The sequence below is a fragment of the Ptychodera flava genome, unplaced genomic scaffold (assembly GCF_041260155.1).
Source record: "Ptychodera flava strain L36383 unplaced genomic scaffold, AS_Pfla_20210202 Scaffold_31__1_contigs__length_3010019_pilon, whole genome shotgun sequence".
In the NCBI taxonomy this organism is placed as follows: Eukaryota; Metazoa; Hemichordata; class Enteropneusta; family Ptychoderidae; genus Ptychodera; species Ptychodera flava.
In genome coordinates, this window is record NW_027248353.1 from 2,127,248 (window position 1) to 2,149,013 (window position 21,766).

At 37.0% G+C, this 21,766-nt stretch overlaps 1 protein-coding gene across 1 annotated transcript; it reads right to left on the reverse strand.

Moving 5' to 3' along the window:
- Positions 1-1,500: 1,500 nt before the first annotated feature.
- LOC139127433 (dimethylaniline monooxygenase [N-oxide-forming] 2-like) lies at positions 1,501-21,756 on the reverse strand. The gene is made up of 7 exons (XM_070693360.1): positions 21,604-21,756; positions 17,669-18,118; positions 17,401-17,456; positions 16,189-16,365; positions 14,552-14,771; positions 3,027-3,262; positions 1,501-2,745 (listed from the first exon to the last, which is right to left on the reverse strand). Exons 1-7 carry the CDS (start codon positions 21,722-21,724, stop codon positions 2,503-2,505), a joined length of 1,503 nt encoding a protein of 500 aa, XP_070549461.1. The 5' UTR covers positions 21,725-21,756; the 3' UTR covers positions 1,501-2,502.
- Positions 21,757-21,766: the final 10 nt, after the last annotated feature.

Consider the following 21,766-nt stretch of genomic DNA (forward strand, 5'->3'; position numbering starts at 1 on the left):
CTATTTAAGATTTGTTAAAATTGTGCAGAAATATGCGAATTTGCATTTTATGGCAATTTTTGCCATTTTTGGTCAAAAAATGTATTTCTCATAAAGTACTGGTCTTATAGCTTTGAAATTTGGTATACAGGTTTCTATAGATGAACTAAGTAATATATATTGAATGTCTGATGAAATCTGTAATTTTGTTTTTTGGGACAATTTTTGCCATTTTTGGTCAAAAAATGTGTATTTCGAAAACTAATCATCTGATAGCTTTGAAATTTGGTATACAGGTTCCTACAGATGAACTAAATGATATCTATTGAAATTATGATGAAATCTGCAATTTTGAATTTTGGGGGCAATTTTTTTCCATTTTTGGTCAAAGCATGTTTCTCAAAAAGCACTGGTCTGTCAACTTTGAAATTTGGTATAAAGGTTTCTAAGATAAACTAAGTAATATATATTGAATTTCTGATGAAATATGTAATTTTGTATTTTTAGGGCAATTTTTGCCATTTTTGATCAAAAACTGTGTATTTCCAAAACTACTCATCTGATAGCTTTGAAATTTGGTATACATGTTCTAATAGATGAACTAAATGATATTTATTGAAATAATGAGAAAATCTGCAATTTCGTATTTTTGCAATTTTTCCATTTTTGGGTCAAAAAATGTCTTTCTCGAAAAGTACTAGTCTGAAAGCTTTGAAATTCGATATGCAGGTTCCTACAGATAAACTACATTTGATCTTTTGAAATTATGATGAAATCTGAAATTCTTATTTTGGGGGAAATTGTTGCCATTTTGGTCAGAAAAGTTTATTCTCAAAAAACAAATCATCAGATAGCTTTGGTTGACATGTTCTTAGGGATGATCCGATGTGATATATCAAAGAATGATGACATCTTCAATTGTGTATTTTTGCAGCTATTTTAGCCACTTTTTTTCTGGCCACTGAAATGACCTATCAAAGATTTCCACCTTCTTCATCAACATGTGTCAAAAAAAGTTATTCTCTGCATAAACACAGCGGAGCTATATCGGCCGTTAGGTTGCTTGTTTAATTTGACCTCAAAGCTCACCCGAACTTAGTCATTCATCGTATTGCAGTCCAACAGTGCCGCTGCAGGCCGCCTACCAAAAATTCTCACCAAGCACGGTGAGAATGTATCATACTCATTTTTTAATGGTGAGAATTTACCAGACTCGCTGTTCATTGGTGAGAATCAAGCAGACTTGCTGCTCACTGTTCGCCAGTGAACAGCGAGTGTGTTTGATTCTCACCAGTAAATGATGAGTATGATATATTCTCACAAAGAAAATTGCCATTCTCGCCGTACTTGGTGAGAATTTCAACAATGACACAATGAAGTTTAAAGAATTAGTAAAATGCAAGTGAAGAGTTTATCTCCATTTCTAGCTAATTACAACTCGAGGCAATAATCCGTTGTATACCCGACCAGTATGTTTATCATTGCTTATATGTCATGAAATAAATACCACGAGACTCTATGTCGTTTTCAATACGTTTATTACTAGCTCTACAAAAGCTAATACATTGGTTCAACTCTCATCTGCTCGCAATATCGGGATGGTCATTGATAAAAAATCACTTGTTCAGCATGCAGTATAAACCAATGTACAGCCGTGTCCACCGGATTGGATCTTTACTACGCTACCTCATTAATGAAGCATGCAACTTTAACAGCCAAACTTCACTATTGTTGTTGTTCATCAAGTCTGCTATATGGACTCCAAGGTAACACAATAGGCCTGTTTCAACGAGCGGAAAGTGCTGCAACGAGAATATTCACACACGCCAGGAAGTTTGTGCCGATCACCCTAGTTCTCACCCATCTCCATTGGTTACCAGTTCGTCTTCGGATTGACTGAAAAAATTTGCTTTGCTTTTTAATTGGAAAATTTCAAAAAAAAAAAAACTGACGATGAAGAGCAGTTTAGCCATCCAGTATCATGGATCTAAACACTGTTTTTAGATTTTGGCGCTTTATAAACTTTGCCGATTGATTGATTGTCCAAGGAGTCCCTGATAAAATCTGTGATGCAATGAAAAGCAGTTTCTGTGGTCTTTGAATTATTGAGATTGTGTTCAATACTCGTCTATGAAATTAACTAACATTAGATCGACATAATATGAGATTTATCAATAATGTAAATTAATATTAGCATTCTTCAATAGTATAAAGTGGATTAGTGGATTTTTAAACAACGTGCTATTAACAACAAAGACACTACCGGTTAATTGAGATAGGTCTATGTTGAAGTTAAACTTTAATCATCACTCCAATCAAAGCACTAATTATTGTGCCAAATGCATACATATTAGCGAAGAATTCACAGCACATACAATGACTTAATAACATACTGCTTGATATATCGAGAAATCGGTAAACAAAGCCAATGGTTACATAGTTTGATAGATACATTCAAATGCAAATCATTATATTGACATTTCATTCAATATTTTTTTTAAGTGACGATGATAGGAGAAAGGTTTATTTCCCCTCGTTGACAGAGGGGTATCCTTTCAAAGCGTAGGTTGTGTTTTCTATAGCATTCAGTATTCTATCCCTTGCTCCAGGCCATGCTCCTGGACCTTCCAGACGATACCAGTAAGGTACCATCGGGCCGTACTTGAAGGCCATGGCCAGCTTCGGATCCATCAGAAGCAGCCGCCAAAAGGATGGTCTTACACCGATCATATCTGCCAGTTCTTCCATATAAGGGGCGGGAGGAATCTGTGTGTACCAAAAATTATGAAGAAGATATAAATGGAAGGTATCAAATGCAATACCATTATGTGCAAACAATGTTAGGAGAAAGTTTTGATGACATTATGTGAGTCAAATTATATTTGTCATTATCTCGTGGCAGGAAGAAAATTACTTAATCGTAGTCTGTTGAACATTTATCGCAGTCTCAATATTTTTGATGTACAAGACAACAATCGCTGACATTCCGTTGGTCAATACAGGCTACATCACCTGTCCATAATACATTTCTGTATGTTTATACTTACGTAATAATATTTATTTTTCTCATACTTAATTCTCTTGTCAATGTCTCTTTTCATTGTTGCTTTATCTGGAAGTACAATATGCCCGGCAAAGACCCGGACCGCTACTCGGGCTTGTAGTTCAGCTACTGGCCAATGCGATCCATAAATATCCAATAGCTTTATTAACGCCAGCTTTTCGGGGTGTTCAAGGCGCGCTGGAAAGATGTACTTATACATCTCAGCCTTGTCCGATTCATCTGGGAAAGATGAAACATAAGACCAATAAGGGATAGAAATATTTCTCATCTTTCAAAACCGTGTGTACAGAAAACCATGGTAACAACACATTTTGCTGCGATTATATTCTAATATTTACAATTAACTGCACTCTCATATCATGAGATCCCCCCATCGAAATAGAAAATCTGCAGGTCTCTACTTGAAGGTCACCTTTTTCTGATATTTAGGAGTTCTTTACACGAAGTTTGGGCAATACCACGTCGCATTCGAGTAATGTGTCCGTATTTTGACGAGTTTCGCAGCGCAACTCGCCAAATTACGGACACATCGCTCGAATGCGACGTGGTATCGACTAAACTTCGGGTAATAATCCTTCATCATACATATGTGCTTTGGTTATGACTGTTTTCCTACGAACGTTCTATTATTGGAGTCGAAATCAATTGAAATCGACTTTGCTTACTCCTCGCTGTACTCATGAATGCTAAGTGGATATGGCAGCCGTACCAGTCAGTTTACCTCCAAGAATTATACATGTCCTTAGACGACAAATATGATGAATATACCATCTTAGAAAGGAATTTATTAGCGGGTTAGGGAAAACGTGAACTGAGTACACTGAACTGTGTCGTAACTCGTTCATGTAGGCCTACATTTTATTGCAGTACAATTAAAATATTTCAAAGGTATTTACATTGCATGCTCGTGTATTTGTTACTGGTTTGCCTAAATAGAAGTTAAGAGGCACTGTCTGTAAAAACCTGCAAAAGGTGGCCAAGGTCAAATTTTCAATTAAGACGAAACATATCACATATGATAGGGCATAATTTAACTAAGAAGGAATGAATTTTAATTTTTGTTTAAACGGACTCATTTTGATGTTACAGGCCATGTCACGTGATATGGTGAGGACCTAATATTTCCTTACGATTTCCCCTTAAAAAAGTTGAAAATTCTGTAAAAATGCAACATATTCACTATATTGTAGATTATTAACTAACAAAAAGTGACGGTATCAGTATATATATTTGTCATGAGTAAGGTCCCCTCGGTACGTCCGTAACCTTATATTGACCTTTGACCCTTCTTTGCCATAGAGGGCGCTCTAATGCCGGAGAAGTGAAATCTGAGCAAATTTCGGCTTTAAAAACTTCCAATTTTATAAATTAAAAATGGTAACCCTTGTGCGAGATCCCGTAGTGACATGTACATCATGTTACGTAACATGACTAATGTTTTGTGAATCACTTTTAAAACTTGCGGGCAAACAGTTATTTTTTATGTTATGCTGTCATGAAAAGTGATGAAATATTGCTACTTTCTTATTTTGATTTTTGCTAAAGCCTGTCTTAATCATTTATCAACAGGTTCGTTTTTTATACCATTGACAAAAAATAAACCCAAAAAACATATTTTCAAATTTACAAACAAGAACAATTACAACAACAACAACACAAGTAGCAACTTCGTGACACGTTTTTTTTTTGTACCATACGAATACATATACTCCGGGTGTAAGGGTGACGAATTCATAAATTAATTTCTTTGTTATTATCTTCATCATCGGTTTATTGCTAACATTTTACTTTCGAAAAAATTGAATATGACATTTAACACACACCAAAAAAAAAAATAGTTTGAACGATTTCAAAGTCCAGACTAAACAAAATACGATGACACATTTCCTTGTAAGCTTGAAGTAGCTGTAAGTACTACAAATTATGGTTAGACTTCTTGTATGTATTTACTGAAAGTCTGTCGCCTTGGAAAATATTTGACATTAGGAAGTGTTTAGATACAGCAAACAAGTAAGCACTGCTTCTACTACAATTATAAAAATATTTACCGTCATTGGAACTGCTCGTGAGATTCCTTGACGTTTGTAAGTGAAGACATAAAAAGCAAATAATCCAAAGGTTTCTGTCACTATGGGGTCAAAGGTTAATGACATTTCGTAACCATAGCTGCAACACGCAGTCAAATGTAAACAATAGACCCGCTTGCCGCAATCCGGAAGCAGCCGCCGGTGCACTCCGAGAAAATTGGTGAGTATTGGCATTTTTATCCATGATATTATCAACGAAAATAAATTCGACACACCAAACAGTTTTGTTTCTTTAGTTTTACAAACATCGGAAGTGAAATTCAGTGATAAAATCCAGGCAACCTGCATCGGTCGAAACAGCGGGAATTTCAAATTGGTGATTGCGATCCCGGTGTGTTGACTTGACGTTTATTTATCAAAATATGAGTCAATGTCAGTCAATGTCATATTTCAGCTTGATGACTTGATGAATCCCAGCAATGTACTGCTATCTTGAATTGCTGTGACATTATCAGCAATCGCTTTACCTGGAAACATGGAGGCAGTAGGGTGAATCCTGGCTAGCAATGCCCTGAGTGTTGTATGATTAGACCTACCGTCGCATCACATTATCAAATGCTGCATATGAGAGCTTAGCCGTTCATGATTCTAAATAGGCGAGTGTGTACAAGTGTCTGAGAGAGGTACAAACAAATAATCATTAGGAACGTAATTTTGTTTTATTCTCAATTCACAATAATTTCAGATCTACCTGTTGTCATGAAATGGATATCTCTGTCACAGCTGTATGTTGTGATGTCGGCATTGCTGCCGGAAAAGCAAGTGAATGCCATGGATCGCTAACAGCCCTTGAATTGTGTACTCGAGACATCACTGCACATCTCAAATTTCCCAATGCGCTTTCAGAACGACTTTAAATATAATTACTTTGGTTGTGCTGTCATGTTTTCAGGTCATTATAGAATGAACCCATCATGAACGAATCACTTTTACCAAAGTCGATATTTTTTTTTTGCATTATATCATTATATTATCATTTTGTGTCTTTTTCAATGCTGAAAATTGGCACGTTTTAAACCGTTGACTATTTTTGCCATTTCCAGATTTAAACTTTTGTTGAAACTTTCAGAATAAATTAAAGGGGATATTTGAAAGAAAATTAGGCTAAAAAATTAGGGGGTGAATTTTTAAGGTAGAAGAAGTCAAAGATAGACTATATGAATGTTTTTATATTTACTTATTTTTTATTTATTCACATTAAAGGATAACCCATTTACAGACACCTTTTTAGTAAAAGTTCACAACAGGGCCGTAATCTTCCATGGGGTCCTAAAAACACTAAATACAATAAAAAATACAAATAAAAGTACAGCAAAATAAACACATGAGTAGTTAAAGTAATTAAGAAACAAACAAAGTGACCGTATTCAGAAAAAATTGTGAGTCAATGTTATCTTTTAAAAAAAGTTTCAATTGTATTTTAAAGATACTGAAACTAGGGCTACATCGAAGATTTTCTGGGAGGGAATTCCAAATTCTGGATGCACGCATTACAAAAGTTCTCTGACCTGATTCCGTTCGAGGAAGAAGGAGGTTACGCGAGATTGCTGCGCGTGTGGGATAATCATGAACATTCATTAAAGGCACAAAAACATGTCTACAATGTACGTCGGAACAGAGTTCTCAAAATATTTAAAGACTAAGATACAAGTGAAATAGAAAATACGTTGCTTAACGGAAAGAACATCAGCGGCTTTGAAAGTATCATTACTCGGCGTATCAAAATCTGCGTTGAGTAGAATCCTCAATGCTCTTTTCTGCATTTTATACACCCAGTCCATGTTGTTCTTACTGGTATTTCCCCAAACCACCCTACAATGGTCAAGAGTTGATTGAATTAAACCATAATACAGAATTTTTCTAAGGTGAAAAGGAATTAGTTTATGTAAGAGTCTTAGTAGACCTATTCTCTGACTCAGAGTGGTGCACATATTGTCAATATGCTTATTCCAAGAAACCACATCATCAATAGTCACACCAAGGATCCTCTCAAAATTAACACAGGAAATACTTATATCATTTATGACAACATCAATTTTGTCGTAACGACGGTCAACATTGTGTAGCTTATGCCGCGACCCAACTAACATAGCCTTGGTTTTGCTTGCATTAATTAACATGCTAGTTGCTAGTTATCCAATTGTTAACAGCAATAGCGTCATTTTGAAGTAGATTTTTGACTTGGGAAATCGTAAAGCCAGATGACAGAAGAGTCTGGTCATCAGCATACATGTCTAAATGAGAGTTAGAAGTTACAGATAATGGAAAATCATTGATAAAGATGGTAAAAAAGCAAAGGGCCAAGTATCGACCCTTGCGGTACTCCAACTGATACTTTCTGTCTTTCAGAAGTCTTACCCATATGACACACAATCTTTGAACGTTTAGAAAGGTACGATTTAAACCAATTTAGGTTTTTATTATTCAGTCCATTCAGAGAAAGTTTCTTTAAGAGTAACTCATGGTCAACAAGATCAAACGCCTTAGACAGGTCGAGAAAAAGAACTCCTGAAAGATGACCACTGTCAATATTTTGTAATAATTCGTCGCACATACGTAAAAGGGCCGTTTGACAGGAATGGTGCTTTCTGAAACCAGACTGTGTCGTATGCAGCAGACTCTTATCGGTCAAAAATTTATACAAATTACAATGAATGTGATTCTCTAAAATCTTAGAAATTGCTGGCAAAATTGAAATTGGTCTATAATTTGACATTTCATTTACATTACCAGTGCCCTTATAAATCGGAACAATTCTTGCACACTTGAACATTTCAGGAAAGGTTGCATTATCGATACTGAGATTTAACACTTTGGTGAGATAAAAAGAAATAACTGGAGCACTCACACGTAATAACTTAGCATTAACGTTATCGACACCTGTGGATTTCGCCTGTGATAGTGCCCTTGTAACAAACTCTGAGTCAGATGACAAGTGCGGAATGTTTAAAACTGCATCATCAAGTTTTTCACGAAGATGATCTTCTGACAGTGAGATATCAGTGTCTTTGTTGACGGTAACATTTAAAGTATTTGAAATATTAGAAAAGAAAGAATTGAAAGCGTTCACAATGACAGAAGGGTCAGAAACAAGAATACCATTAACTGAAATCGGAGTAGTATTTTCTTTTGAAGGTTTGACAATGCTGTTAAAAATATGCCAGAGAGATTTTGCATTCGAACCTTTCTGTCTAATCTCTAAAATACTCATGTTTTGACTTTTCAATCATATGGACAACTTTATTCCTTGATTGCCTATAAAGAGGTGGTTTGCTAGCATCAGATTTTGCTTGGTTAAGAAAAGCATCTCTCTCATGCATGGCATTCAAAATATCGTCGTTCATCCATGGCGGTTGTCTAACACGTCGAAAACGTTTTTCAATAAATGGAGCGTGAATGTCACAAAGTTTGTTAAAAATGGTAACCCAAATCCTCATTACAATATTTACATCAGTCGCAGAATCAACTAAACACCACGGCGCATGATGAAGGTCACGGAGAAAAAGACTATAGTTAATGTTGGTAAACGAATGAAATTTGACCGTGAGATGAGAAGTTACATGTGGATAATGCGAGTTTCTTTTACGTACCATTACAACAGGATAATGATCAGAAATTCCAATTTCAGGCACAAAAACGCTAGCAACATTTTCTCGATTGGAAGTATAGATATGATGAATACATGTCTTAGAAACTGGTCTTGTAGGAAGCGAAATCAGTTGAACTAAGGACAAGTTACTCAGCGAATTGTAAATATTATAGTGACTCTGGCCGCTCTCCGTGAATAAATCAATGTTGAAGTCACCCAATAAGTAAAGTTCTTTACCAGTATAGAAACCCTTTTCCAAATTCGATTCAATACAAATATCAATGCTATGAGAGGTACCAGGTGGTCTATAAACACCAGCAACTGAAAAATTATTACTTTTAGGAGGCTTGATCTCAAGCCACGAGCTTTCCAAGACATCAGATTCCAGGTCAGACCTTCTCGTGTAACAAACATTACAACGAATATAAGCCAAAACACCACCGCCCTTTTTTCCGTTCTTATCTTTTCTTTCAATTTGAAAACCGGCAATTTTAAAATCATTGACAGTGTTCGTATTACTTAAAAAAGGTTTCAGCAAGAAACAATACTTCCGATGAAAACGTTTTGTCAACAGAAATATAATGAGTAATCCGATCAATTTTGTTTGTTAAGTATTGAACATTCCAATATCCAATCTTTAGACCATTCGAAAAGCTTGTCCGAGAAGCGTGTGTGTTCACAGAGTCCACGGCTTGAGCTTCTTCGCCGAGACTCTAACGTTGCCGAAAGTTCACACAGTGTTGTGCTTTGTGACCCGGAGACTACAAGCCCAGCAGTTGATACGGATTCCATGTCTGCAGACTCTCTCAATATGACCAGATTCGCCACACAGATAGCAGTATACCGCCCTTCTAGATTTCGCTTGATCGCTATATCGTTGAGAATTCGAGTGTCGACGGTTGTAGACATTGTTGTGCTTACTGCTACCAGATGTAGCGCCTTCCCGCAGACGGAGATTTCGTTGTGAAGCAGCAGCTTGAGAGATTTGCATTTGTGAGGAGCTTATCACATCCAGAATACGTTAGGTGCACACCATCACGCAGTAATAGAGACGTGACATGTCTGGCCGCCAGAAAAATGTAAATACTGTTCATCGGTGATTCGTTATTACGCAATTTTTAAAGCAATTCAACTGAAACTATTGTCAAGTGTCTGCCAGGTGCTACCATAAATAGAATGCGTCACTTCATCGCCACGAAATACTCTGGCAACGATCCTTTCAAGGAGGTTATTTTTAGAAGTAGGTGGAAATGACTGCAGTTCACAAGACCTCACTGTAGAAAACTTGACTGCTGACTATTATCTACTTTTAAATGAAACAAAGAAGATTGTGCTTGAGAAAACTACTATTCTCAGCATCTGTCCGAGGATTGACCAGTCAAATCCTGACCTTCTGGTCTGAAAATGGAGACCTTGCCGCTGCATTTATTGATAATGATGCTAATTTTCGATTTCGGGATGGTTCAGTTGACTGCAGAGTGGTCCTCGTTGGCTGTTGAGGAATCTGTACGCGATCGAATCATGATGGAGATTGGGCAGAGTGTCCGTTATCTGCGCTGTAATTAGAAATGGAGTCATTGTTCACATCGGTATTCGTATTGCATGGCGTATTGAGTTCCTGTCTCATGGACTCGCAGTTAGATTCAAGTTCATGACATTTATTTCGTAGTTGTTTATTTTCAGTCGTTTTCATAGAGAGCTGTGTTATTAAACCAGAGTTTACGGCCTGAAGTAAAGAAAGTTCAACTCTGAACTTGGCCTGTTCGTTCAACATTTCAGTTAGTTTCAATTCAGTGGACTTCAACAATTTTGTGATAGTTCTACATTCAGGACACGGCCAGAAGTACCGCTGCGTTCCATCCTCAGTAGCATTAACACAGCGAAGATGAAACCAAATAAAGCACAGACTACATCTTACCATTTCACCCGTACTACTGCGATCGAATCTACAGAATTCCGTACACAATGGTGGATCGGTATCTTTCTCCTGAACACGATTGCTGCGCTTTTTCCCTTTAGTTATTTTTCCATTGGTTTCATCATTTACGTTCACAGACGATGAAGATCGCAGCCGAAGTCTAGACGTAGTTTCGTGTTCATGGTTATCCAGTCTTTCTTTAGTGATAATAGCGTCTAGCCTTTCCTTAGCATTATTGTTCAAAGCATTTCCGATATAGTGGCATTTGGATTTGATTTTGTCCATAGGAAGTTGGGGTAACAGAGATTGCATCTCACCTTCAAGTCTCTTCACATAAGGCCATTTGGTGAACTTTTTAAGTTGATCTAAGTCAGCGTTTAATGATACCCGCTAGTTCGGTTGCTATGGTAACAAATTATGATATGGTATGGGAATATCATGGGTGTACATAACAAACAATAATGTCTTATTATAAACCGCATCATAAACAACAGAGCGAAATTAAAAGGCTACTATTCAATTGCCAACTTACTCTAAAAGTTCCACTGTTAGTGCGTTATTTCACAGCATAGAGCATATTCTGCTTCTATGCACTCACTGTCTGTATGATAAAACACTTCAAATGCAGCCATAACTTCTTTATATGATTTAGTCTCCCATAATTGGACTGGTTGAATCATATTTGCAAGTGATAGATGGTGGCGATAGAAATGTGTACACAAACATCGAAAGAAAGGGTTGTTTTGGCATACCGGAAATGAGCTGTGACATACTGCGCATGCGCAGAACTATGCGCAAAATTCAAAAATAACAGAGGCGCAGTATACTTTAAGACTTAATACACATTGGATTCTTCCAAAACGTGTTATAATTTTGTATGTGTTCGATAACATAAGGTTGTATATTTGTGAACAATAAAATACTCCTGTTCGCAAAATACTCGTTTTCCCGTAGATCCCCAATAAAATCAAGCATTTCTGTTGGTTTAACAGTGACCTTTGACCTTTGACCTTAACCGAAATTTAGTGCCATATCGAATAAATAACACAACATTTATATCATTTTTTGTGGCGTATGTAATATTTATTCATATTAACAACTATGCATGCAGCAGAATAATTGGTGTAATACAATTTAACTAATTGTATAATTGTTGCAAGAATTTACGAAAACATTAATAATTTCAATCATTTATACTACTCTGATCGATATCAATGGAAACAGAATTAAAGGCAGTACAAGGAAATTTAACAACTAAATTGTATGTATTTTAAGAATAATAACATATGAGCGCTATCCATTCCGACAGGGACACGTGGGATTGTGCTAGAATCAGTGAAAATCATTGAAAATGACGAAAAAAGCCATTTTTAGAAGTGTTGCCATGGCAACAAACTTTGCCAAATTAATATGATTTTCAATAATTTTGATAGTACTGAAAATGATGTTTCATAGTATACAAGATATCTTAATTAAATTTAGTTTTTCTCTACTAAACAGTTTTTTAAAAAACGGGAAGGCTTAGCAAATATTTCTAATTTTCCATAATTTTAAAGTAAAATTAAAGCAAAAAAACAATGAGTGCCCGCACGTTTTTAATTGGACTATTAGACATCGGTCATGGGTTAAAGTAAATATTATATCTGCTTATTACGGCCCCGCTTCCTTTTTGAGTTAAACACGTTTGAATTTGAGAAGTTTTCTCTCTTTCCACAAATCCGAAAAACATGGCCACTTGAGGGCGCTATCACGAACTTAAGATGGGGTCAAAGGTCAAATAATAGCCATTGTCTTAATTGACTTGACCATTCGCGTAACTATTTTACTGTACTTGTACAATTGGAAATTAGACAAGACAAGTAATTATTGGTGAAATATTGGTATATTTGTTACATAGAAATGTTGTTTTTGACCGTTTGATGTAAAATTTGCGCCATTGACGTCTTATTTTTCAAACACTGTTACTATGGTAACAGAAGGTAGCACAACAAAATTATTATACTGGTACTTTAGTTAGGTCACGGCCTATCTTTTGGTATATAATTTATATGTTTTTGAAATTTACCCTTGGCCACTTCATATAGGCGCTCTGCAGGTTTTTACAGACAGTGCCTTTAAAAACCTTATTTTGACAATATAAACGTCAAACTCTGCCTTTCCCGAGTATATCTTATATTGTATCCAAAACCAGCTGGGAACACGATCATGACCTGTGAATCTCACTCAGGTCACTGTACTAATCGGATATATAATACGCGCACCTTCTCTATCGGTTCAGCGTGGTCGGAGTTTCGTAGCTCATTAATGGGTGTACGCCATGTAATTCACCACCTAAATATTTTAACTCGTCAACATGAAACTTGTCGTATAGCGGTTCTGTCATGGTGCACTGCAACAGGGACCGTAGTCTTCTAGAGCGTACATATAACGATATGAAAAAAAAACTGCACCTAATGGGATGATAGGTGTAGATCGCAATATGCACAAATTTCAAATGCGATCGTGATTTTTTTTTGGGTACAATTGCACTTGTACCTGACACGATTGGAACTAATTTAGGATAATTGGATCTTCATATTTTTCAAACTTCTCAAAAGTGTTGGGTGCCCTGTAGATTAAAGAGGCACTCCTACTTGGTATCATTTTTAAAACACATTTTTTCAATGCCAACGGTCAATATTGGACGTGGCGACTGCGCGCGGATCGTGAGATATCGATAAAAACATGTCATTTCTCGAGCGTATTTTTCTCATCCCGAAGTTTTACGATCGTTTCTGATAATGACTCGAAATCCCCCGAAGGTTTGTTGTTGTGCGTATTGACGATATTCTAAGGAGTCCATAACAAGTTCGAACGACCCAATTTTACCTCCCACTGCCAAGACTTTTTAAACAGCATTATGCCTTCACTTCAGGTAAGTTTTTTAAAACTTCTCCTTAGTTTTTGTCGTTTTCATTATTCTCAGTCAGTTCTATTATATTTTTAACCAATACCACTTTGATATCAGTTATTACGTGTAAAATATTACCCGCCTCCGATGACTATATTTTGTTGTCTGCCACACAGTTACGCGTGGTTAGATACATAGCGGCCGCTGCGTGTGGTATGCGCGCATATGCACGCGGTGGCCACTATTTATCAACCGCACGTATCTGTGCTAGTCACCTATGCGAATTGTGGTTGAATCAGCAAACTTTGTTTTCCGTTTTTTCTCCGAGTCAGTAAGAATCGGCTTTCCCCTACGTGGCATTACCGATCACCGACGCGAGTGGTACTGCGGCATACAACAGCGTAAGCATAGACTCGTACTCCATAGCTTAGTTGACAATTGCCCCTGTGCCGAACGTTCGATGTTCGGAAGTTGAATTTAGGTGGGCCACCGGAATTCAAACTTTTACTTTTTTGAGGAATTTTTTCTATCGATATCTCGTGGTCCGCGCGCAGTCACTACGTGAAATATAGACCGTTGGCATAAAAAATATTTTTTTTAAAAATGTTACCAAGTGGGTGCGCCACTTTAATGTGCAATATTACAAATTACCCTTAAAAAGTGTATAACTTGAAAAGGAAAAGCAGATGTGCTTACATTTGTATATTAAAATCGACATTACTTCACCGTCCGATTATCTCAAATTTGTTCCTATCGTGCAATGCCCAAGGACTGACTGCAAACAACAAAATTTTGACCTTAATCGCAATGACGTTCCAGGGTGTCATAAGTCTTCTTCGCTCAGCTATTTTATGCATATGAAAACACCAGCAAAGGTCACGTGTATGCGTTGCTGTTAGTCGTTCCGGTTACAGGGAAAAGATAATGTCAAAATACGGGTTTATATCAGTACCCTCTAAAAAAGAGAATAACAATACAGAGATAGCATGTTTGTTGATGGTTGGATATTTAAAAAACACATTACCATAAAGCCATGAGTCGTCGATTGTTGGCACGACGAAGCTATATCCCGTGGCAAAGATGACTGCATCTACATTCTCCAAAGTAGTGCCATCTTTGAAAATGATGTCATTTTGCTGAAACTCTTTAATGCCTACCATTGGCTTAATCTGGCCTTGAGCCAGTCTATCTTGCATATCATCACAGATCATCGAGCCTTTATCAATCGAATGTATTTCTTTACTCTGCAATGCAATAGTGTGTAAATTGTTTCATTTATATTTTATCACGGTGTGTTTGAGTGCATACCTCAAGACATTTACCAATCCTATGTTGATCCCATCGTAACGTTGTTCTGACAACTTTAGCAGAGAGGCGACACAGTCCAACTTTACTTACGTAATAAATAAGCGTAATCATAAATCTCTCTACACGCCAAAGCGAAAATGCTGTTGTAAGATTTGGTACATTTAAGCAAGGACGAGTGTCAAGCTACCTTGAAATAACTGTGAAGCCTAATAACCAAGCGAGATGAAAGGAAGTAACCTTGTCCTAATAAATATCATTATAGTTCATTTTAAAAGTCAGTGACAGAAGAGTACTTCTACAAGCATGTGGGAATATTGTTGGCCAATACCTTCCGGTGTACTTAGAAGACCACAACGTTATATAATGGTGGGAGGGCAGGGTAGAGTTTCAGTCGTGAAGGATCTAGTTGCCCACAACACGATTGGAACTATATTGGGATAATTGGATTGGCCCAATTTCTCAAGAATTTTAGAAATTTTTGTCTAATATTACACCATATTTACTAACCATCTTTAAAATTTCATTCAAAATTTACAATGCTGTTGAAATGTTATGAGTAAGAATCAGTGCATGATAGTATCTAATGCAATATTGTTCGAAACATAGGAACAAATATTATTTTTATATTTGAATGAAAATATGTGAGCTGTCTATGGTTTCTTCATTACCGAAACATTAGTAATAATCTCAGTTTGTCATTTTTCCTCGAACAAAATGAAGCTTTTCGATTGATTTATAGAAAAGTCAGTCAGGGTCATTTAAAATGTGCCCTGACTCAATTTAATGTTAATGAAGCCTTAATTCACAAAAAAGTCAGGGGAGTTTCAAAATTGCCCTGACTCAAAAGTCGTCAATTAGAGAAATTTTAAGCATTTTGTCTCATTTCTTTTGTACATTTACACAAAAATGAACTTTTTTTTCATGAAAATGAATCTGATGAAAGAGGTATACAATAATCGTTGCGTTTTCGTTGTTTCGTTCGATGTGAGCAACATTTCAAATTTTACACTATTCTATCATTTTGTAAAATTTCAGCTGTAAAATTTTGATTTCGTTACATTTTCCTAATAATTACTCTTATCCAATTTTCCCAAATAAGTTCCAATCTTGTTCCGCTATGTTTGCATAATGTAGGTTGCGAAGAGTGGAAAATATGATTAAGAAGGAGAAGCATTTTCTATGTTAAATATTCACTTGCGACAGTGGTGTTTGCTGATGAGGTTTGATGAAGAAGTTCAAACAAAATAGGAGCTACCTGTACATGTGAAACAAGAGACAAGTCGTTGAAAGTGTCCGTATGTCTCAATTTTATACCCTTCATTTTGTACGTAATACTGGCAGTTTAAAAATTACCTGTAAGCCAAATTTACTGTGGTCATTTATTCTCGTTTTACACGCTCCCTCCAATGCTGCCTTTAGCTTTGGTCCCGACATAACCACTGACCGACTGAACAAACTGATGTCGTATGGAAGGCCGTTCTTGCAGATACGGGGGAGAATCCAAAATCCATGCCGCGCGCTTAGGTATACCTTAAAAGAAAATAAAGATAGACAATATCCTGAGCATGATGTCATTTTCTTCAAACATAACTTTAAGACTAATCGAAATATGTCATTTAAGTTAAGGTCGACTTTAAATCAACACAAAGATATTTCATGAGCACCGTTGTTCGAAGAATTAAGCAAGACGAGAAAACAAAGTTGAGTAAAAGTTAAGTGTTCCGATATATTTACGATTTGAAACCTTTTCATCTTATTCACATTGTGCTGTACACCTTATTATTACATATGTACCACAGATTACCACTTTGTTGGCAGCAAAATAAAGTTGGTATTTCACAGACAGAGATAATATAGTCCCTCTATATTTTTTGCATTTTCTAAAAAACTGTGACACTTTTCTAAGTATTTTAGCTTTTGATTGAGCTAATTATCACTGCTTTTAAATATTTTACTAATTGCTTGCTTTCAGCAAAGTATTTCACGTGTTTTATCAACTTCAATGCATTTTAGAAACAGGTCACGTGCCATTAAATTATGTTTACATAGAAAACCATGGTTAAGAAATTATTTCACGCTAAATTATGCAAATTAGTTATTATCCCGTACTACTTTCTATTGGTAAATATTGTCGCCAGCTCCTGAACAACAACAATAAATACTCAAGCGGATTGTATATCTGTGGAAGAAAATAATTATTACGATTGGCAGAACTGTATTTATTTATTATCGATAATTTGGTATCAGAATTTTATTATCGAAGTGAAACTAACATCTCGGCACGGACGGAACAAAATACTGTGACCACGATGGAAGCGGTGTAAGCTTACTGGCGAAGCCGTTGACATCCGACAAGATTTGCTGCTGTCTCGACCGCACGAATTTCAAAACGTTACATACCTCCACGTTACTTTCCTCGTCACATATGGCAAGTACTTAATTGATTATTGTCGTATTTGAAAATCTCCTCATTTCCAATATATGATTGTCATTTTAATGTACAGAGACACACACGTTGTGATTTATTAAATATGAAATTGGTTTTTACAAGATTTCAATATTTACCTCAGCGCCATTTCGTGCAATTTCCGATGATATTTCACCAGCCGAGTAAGAACCACCTTGCAAAAAAGAATATTGACATGAATATTAGCGGAAATCATATCTAAGTAATCTTCAGAAAACAAAACATGTATATTTAATCTTAAAGTTATTACCCCCTCTTTTTCGGTTCTATTTCATGACAGTACAGATTTGTATCGGCCTAATACACATGTGCACGAGTATAAGAAAAAAAAAATACTCTTTCGAGAAAATGATTCGTTAGGCTTACCGACGACTACAACTTTTTTTCCTCTGAATTTACTGGGTTCTCGGTACTCATTTGAATGAATTGTTGTCCCCTTGAAGGTTTCCATCCCAGGATATGAAGGAGTAAACGCCTTGTTGAAAGCGCTTGTGCAAATCATTACGTAATCAAACTCTTCGGTTGAAAGCTTGTCATCCTTGTCCTTGATCTGTAACTTCCAATACTTGCCATCGTTGTTGCGCTGTACGTCGATTACGTCTGTGTTAAACCGAATGTGCTTCTCAAGGTTGAAATGCTTCGCATAGTTTTGAATATGACGAAGTACCATAGGATGAGGCATAAATGGTGTGTTTTCTTTCGGATAGGGAAAATCTGAAAATGTCATCATTTCTTTGCTGTCGTTGCATACTACCGAGTTATAGAGGGCAGGTCCCTGCCCAGGCCGCAACTCTGGTGAGTAATTCCATACACCACCTAGGAGGAATTTAAATTGCAATTTTACAAAGAACACAATTCAACCGACAATGCAGTGATGTTTTTAGAAGAATATGTACGCGAAGTGTGCATATTATAAAATATTGAAGTTGATGTGATTCATATCGTGTCATGTTCAGAAAATGTCAAGTGACTTTGGTTTGGACTAGAATTCGAATGAAAACCATAAGCATATTGACAAATCAACTACATAACCTGTCAAGACAATATCGGGGAGTACAAGAACTTAGCAAGTGACGTACGAATCAAAATTGCTAGCAGCAAAACATCTGCACAGTGTACAATGTGCAAGACGTCATCGCAATCTAACCAATATATCGCACCTTGTGGTTTAGGGACGTCAAGGAGACTTATAATCGATAACAGCACAACACAACACACTTTCGCGCTGACAAAGAGTTCAAATATGCTTGCCCTGTTTTTTTTCATACGCTTTTGCTGCGATCTAGCCGGTACAGCTGAGAATATGTTGGTTTGTTGTCGGCCAGTGATTCAAGTTTCTGACCCGCTTGGCCCACAGAGATTTCGAATGAGCTTCACAGATTCCGTCATTGGTTTAGCAACATCCGAACCACTCTATGACAGCTGTGTGATAAATAAGGTTTCAATCGCATGCTCTGACCTGGTTTTTCCCCCCTACAATCAGCTGTTATCAAGCGGAACAATGACGGAACAACCATGCATAGTAACCTCTACATTCTATCAACGAATGTAATGCACATGTCATGACATTCATTGTGAATTTGCTTTATTTCCTTCTAAATGAGGTACAAGGGCAAATGAGGTACAGGGGCAAATGAAAGACATGGGGCCATTCCGATTCTGTGTAGCTCGGTGTATATGCTAGGATCCATATTAACAACAGTAATCTTTGACGTATCATGTTACGCCAGTGATCAGGAACTTGAGCTTCCCGCCTTTGCGACCACATATTTTCTAACGTAAATTTAGACGTCATTTATTTATATATTTACCCTAGTGTTATACATCACCTTAAAGTTATTTTCATGAGTTTTTTTTTGTTATTTTTGCTTGATCAAGAAAATCTAATGGGCAATGAATTGAATTTCAGTGAAAGTGTAAAGACACTGGGTTAACCAGCGTAAAAAAATTAAGTCATAGCGGGAGGGGGCTATTTTCTAGATGTCAACGACTAATTATCCTTCAGAATACTGGCTACAAATTATGTCCCAGGTTGTTGAAAGCGCCTTTTTTAGTTTTTATTTCACTATTTCGAATCAACATTTATCAACTGTAGTGTTTAACAGTGCAGTCTAATTAAGTAATGATATTTCGACTCTCAAAATCTTAATAAAAAAGCAGAGAGATAATTTTATGCCAGCATTTGATCTCGCAAAGGGTTTACAGCCGCGGAAAGCTCTGATTTAGGCGATCTCTATAACGAGCGATATGGCGAATAGAATATTGATTGACAACAAAACCATAACAAGTCTGCATTTGTATCTAGATATGGATTAGCAGTGTCTGTGATTCAGCACAGAGAAACATAAACAGAGTCGCAACGCTTGCATGCCTTTTGTTGCATGGTCGTCTCGGTAGACTATTGGCTTTTCATAATAAAATGAGCTTCAAAGGTGTTAAACGTTTTGGAGGCTTTCTTTGTGGTTGATAATTACAAGAGATTATGCGAAAAATACGACGAGATGGCATCGTACTGCCGGCCGCGTAGCAACCATAGTTACTTTGTGAGCTCTCAGGCCAGAAACACTGCTTCACGCCAATCAAAACATAACACGCCAGCAGTTTCATAAACATGTCCTTCCTTGACTCACGTGTAAAAGACGGTATGACTGACCGTAAACCATTGAGTAAAACCAGACAGTATCGATAAAAGACTTTCAAATTTGGTTCAAACACACTCATTATATATTCATAAAAATATGAGAGGAATTTTTAAACGGTAAAACTCACTTTCCTGAAGCTCAAAACACTCCCGTTTTCGCCAGCACGTCAATTCCGCTCGCTCAGCACCACACGACAACAACAACACAAACTTTGCCGAACACACTTTCGCTTAAAAATTGGCGAAAATCCGAAAATTACCGAAGGATGCATGGTCGGCACTCTTCGGTAAAGATAGGCGAGAGCAACCTGAGGCCGAACATGGATAGGCTACGTAACCGCTTCACGCCTTAAACAATACCCGTTGTGACTCTGTGTATGTTTTTCTGCGGATTCAGTTAGCTACTATTTTTACGCGAACTTCACGCGCCTTGAAAAGTGTCAGTGTTGTTGACATAGGTGTGGTTGTTTGACCCCTGTTTCCTTCCCTCCCTTTCATGACGCTGTCTTCGTCTCTGCTTTGAACGCTGAACATGCACGGATCTCTCACGGTATTAAGGTATTTTTTGTCACCAAGGCCGCTCGTGGAACGTCATATTTTGTATACGGGACGGGCTCTCAACAAGATATTGAACATCATTACAAAACGTATCCACTGTCCCGGGTGCTTTTTCCAAATGCGCAAAAAATGTTTCAAATAAAATATTCGGACTTGTCGTTCATATTGTAGCTTGTCACACTCGATATATGCGACTTCTTGTGTTTCGTACTACCCTGGAATTGGACCGTCAAAAGTTTCACAAGTCTGGCCTTGTCCGCTTGTTTCAGGGGAAAACAAATTTTCGTTTTTACACCGTCTTAAATTGTATGTAAGGGGATGACGTCAAAAGTTCAATGTCAGGAGAAACGACATACCGTACGTTTCCCGCTGACACCGCCGCCTCTTTAAAAACTTTAACGACCTCACATTGTAAATGATCTACAGCAATAACGTGGCAACAAAGTCAAAGTTGCGTCTTTCGCAGTGTCACTAAAGAACAAGGTCCAAGGGTACATGCGCACGAATCTTTATAAGTCATGTCTCACAAATCACTCACTTGACCTCCACTACTAGAACTACTCCGTCCTGTTTTGTTAAGTAGCAAAGGACGTCCAAGGTCATCCAACAAAACTTTTTGTGAATGTGTAACAAGGCTAATAGTCGGTATAAATTAAATGTGAAAGTTTAGTAGTAGCAGTCAAGTGTGTATTTGGATTAAACTCTCCTCGTTTTCCGCCGAAAATCCACATTTCTTCAATATTGGTTTTGACGTTAAGGCAATACATCGATTTGTTGAATATTATGCGAGAAAGATTATCAAGGTCGAGTAGACAATTTGACGACGTGCCCGCCTTTTCATTACAGACAACGTAGCAATGTGTGTATATGTATATATATGTATAATATATATATATATATATATATATATATATATATATATATATATATAAAATATTCGATTTCTATTAGACAAGCGTGTAGGTCACACCACGAATTGCCACACACACGACAAGACTGAAAGCTGTTAGACAAATATGGCAACTTAAAGCAAGAAGCCAAGAACATTTTCCGTTAGATTAAATGATTTGTAGATACTTTGCTTTTACGACCTGTCACTTACCGAGTTTGTCGTGCCTCTCAAAACACGTTGGCTCAAGCCCAGCTTCTTCAAGACAGCTTTTGATAGAGACCAAGCCAGCGACTCCGGCGCCGACGATTGCAACGCGTTGCTTGGGGGCCATGCTTCACTTTACCACTGCTAAATGCACAATGTCAAGTTCCTT

Bases quoted from the DNA above. Each gene is read 5' to 3' on its own strand.
- LOC139127433 (XM_070693360.1), bottom strand. From the start codon at position 21,724: ATGGCCCCCAAGCAACGCGTTGCAATCGTCGGCGCCGGAGTCGCTGGC. The intron at 18,119-21,603 runs GTAAGTGACAGG...AATTCCTCCTAG, and splicing joins TGAGAGGCACGACAAACTCG to GTGGTGTATGGAATTACTCA. The intron at 17,457-17,668 runs GTAAGCCTAACG...CTTTTTTGCAAG, and splicing joins AAAAAAAGTTGTAGTCGTCG to GTGGTTCTTACTCGGCTGGT.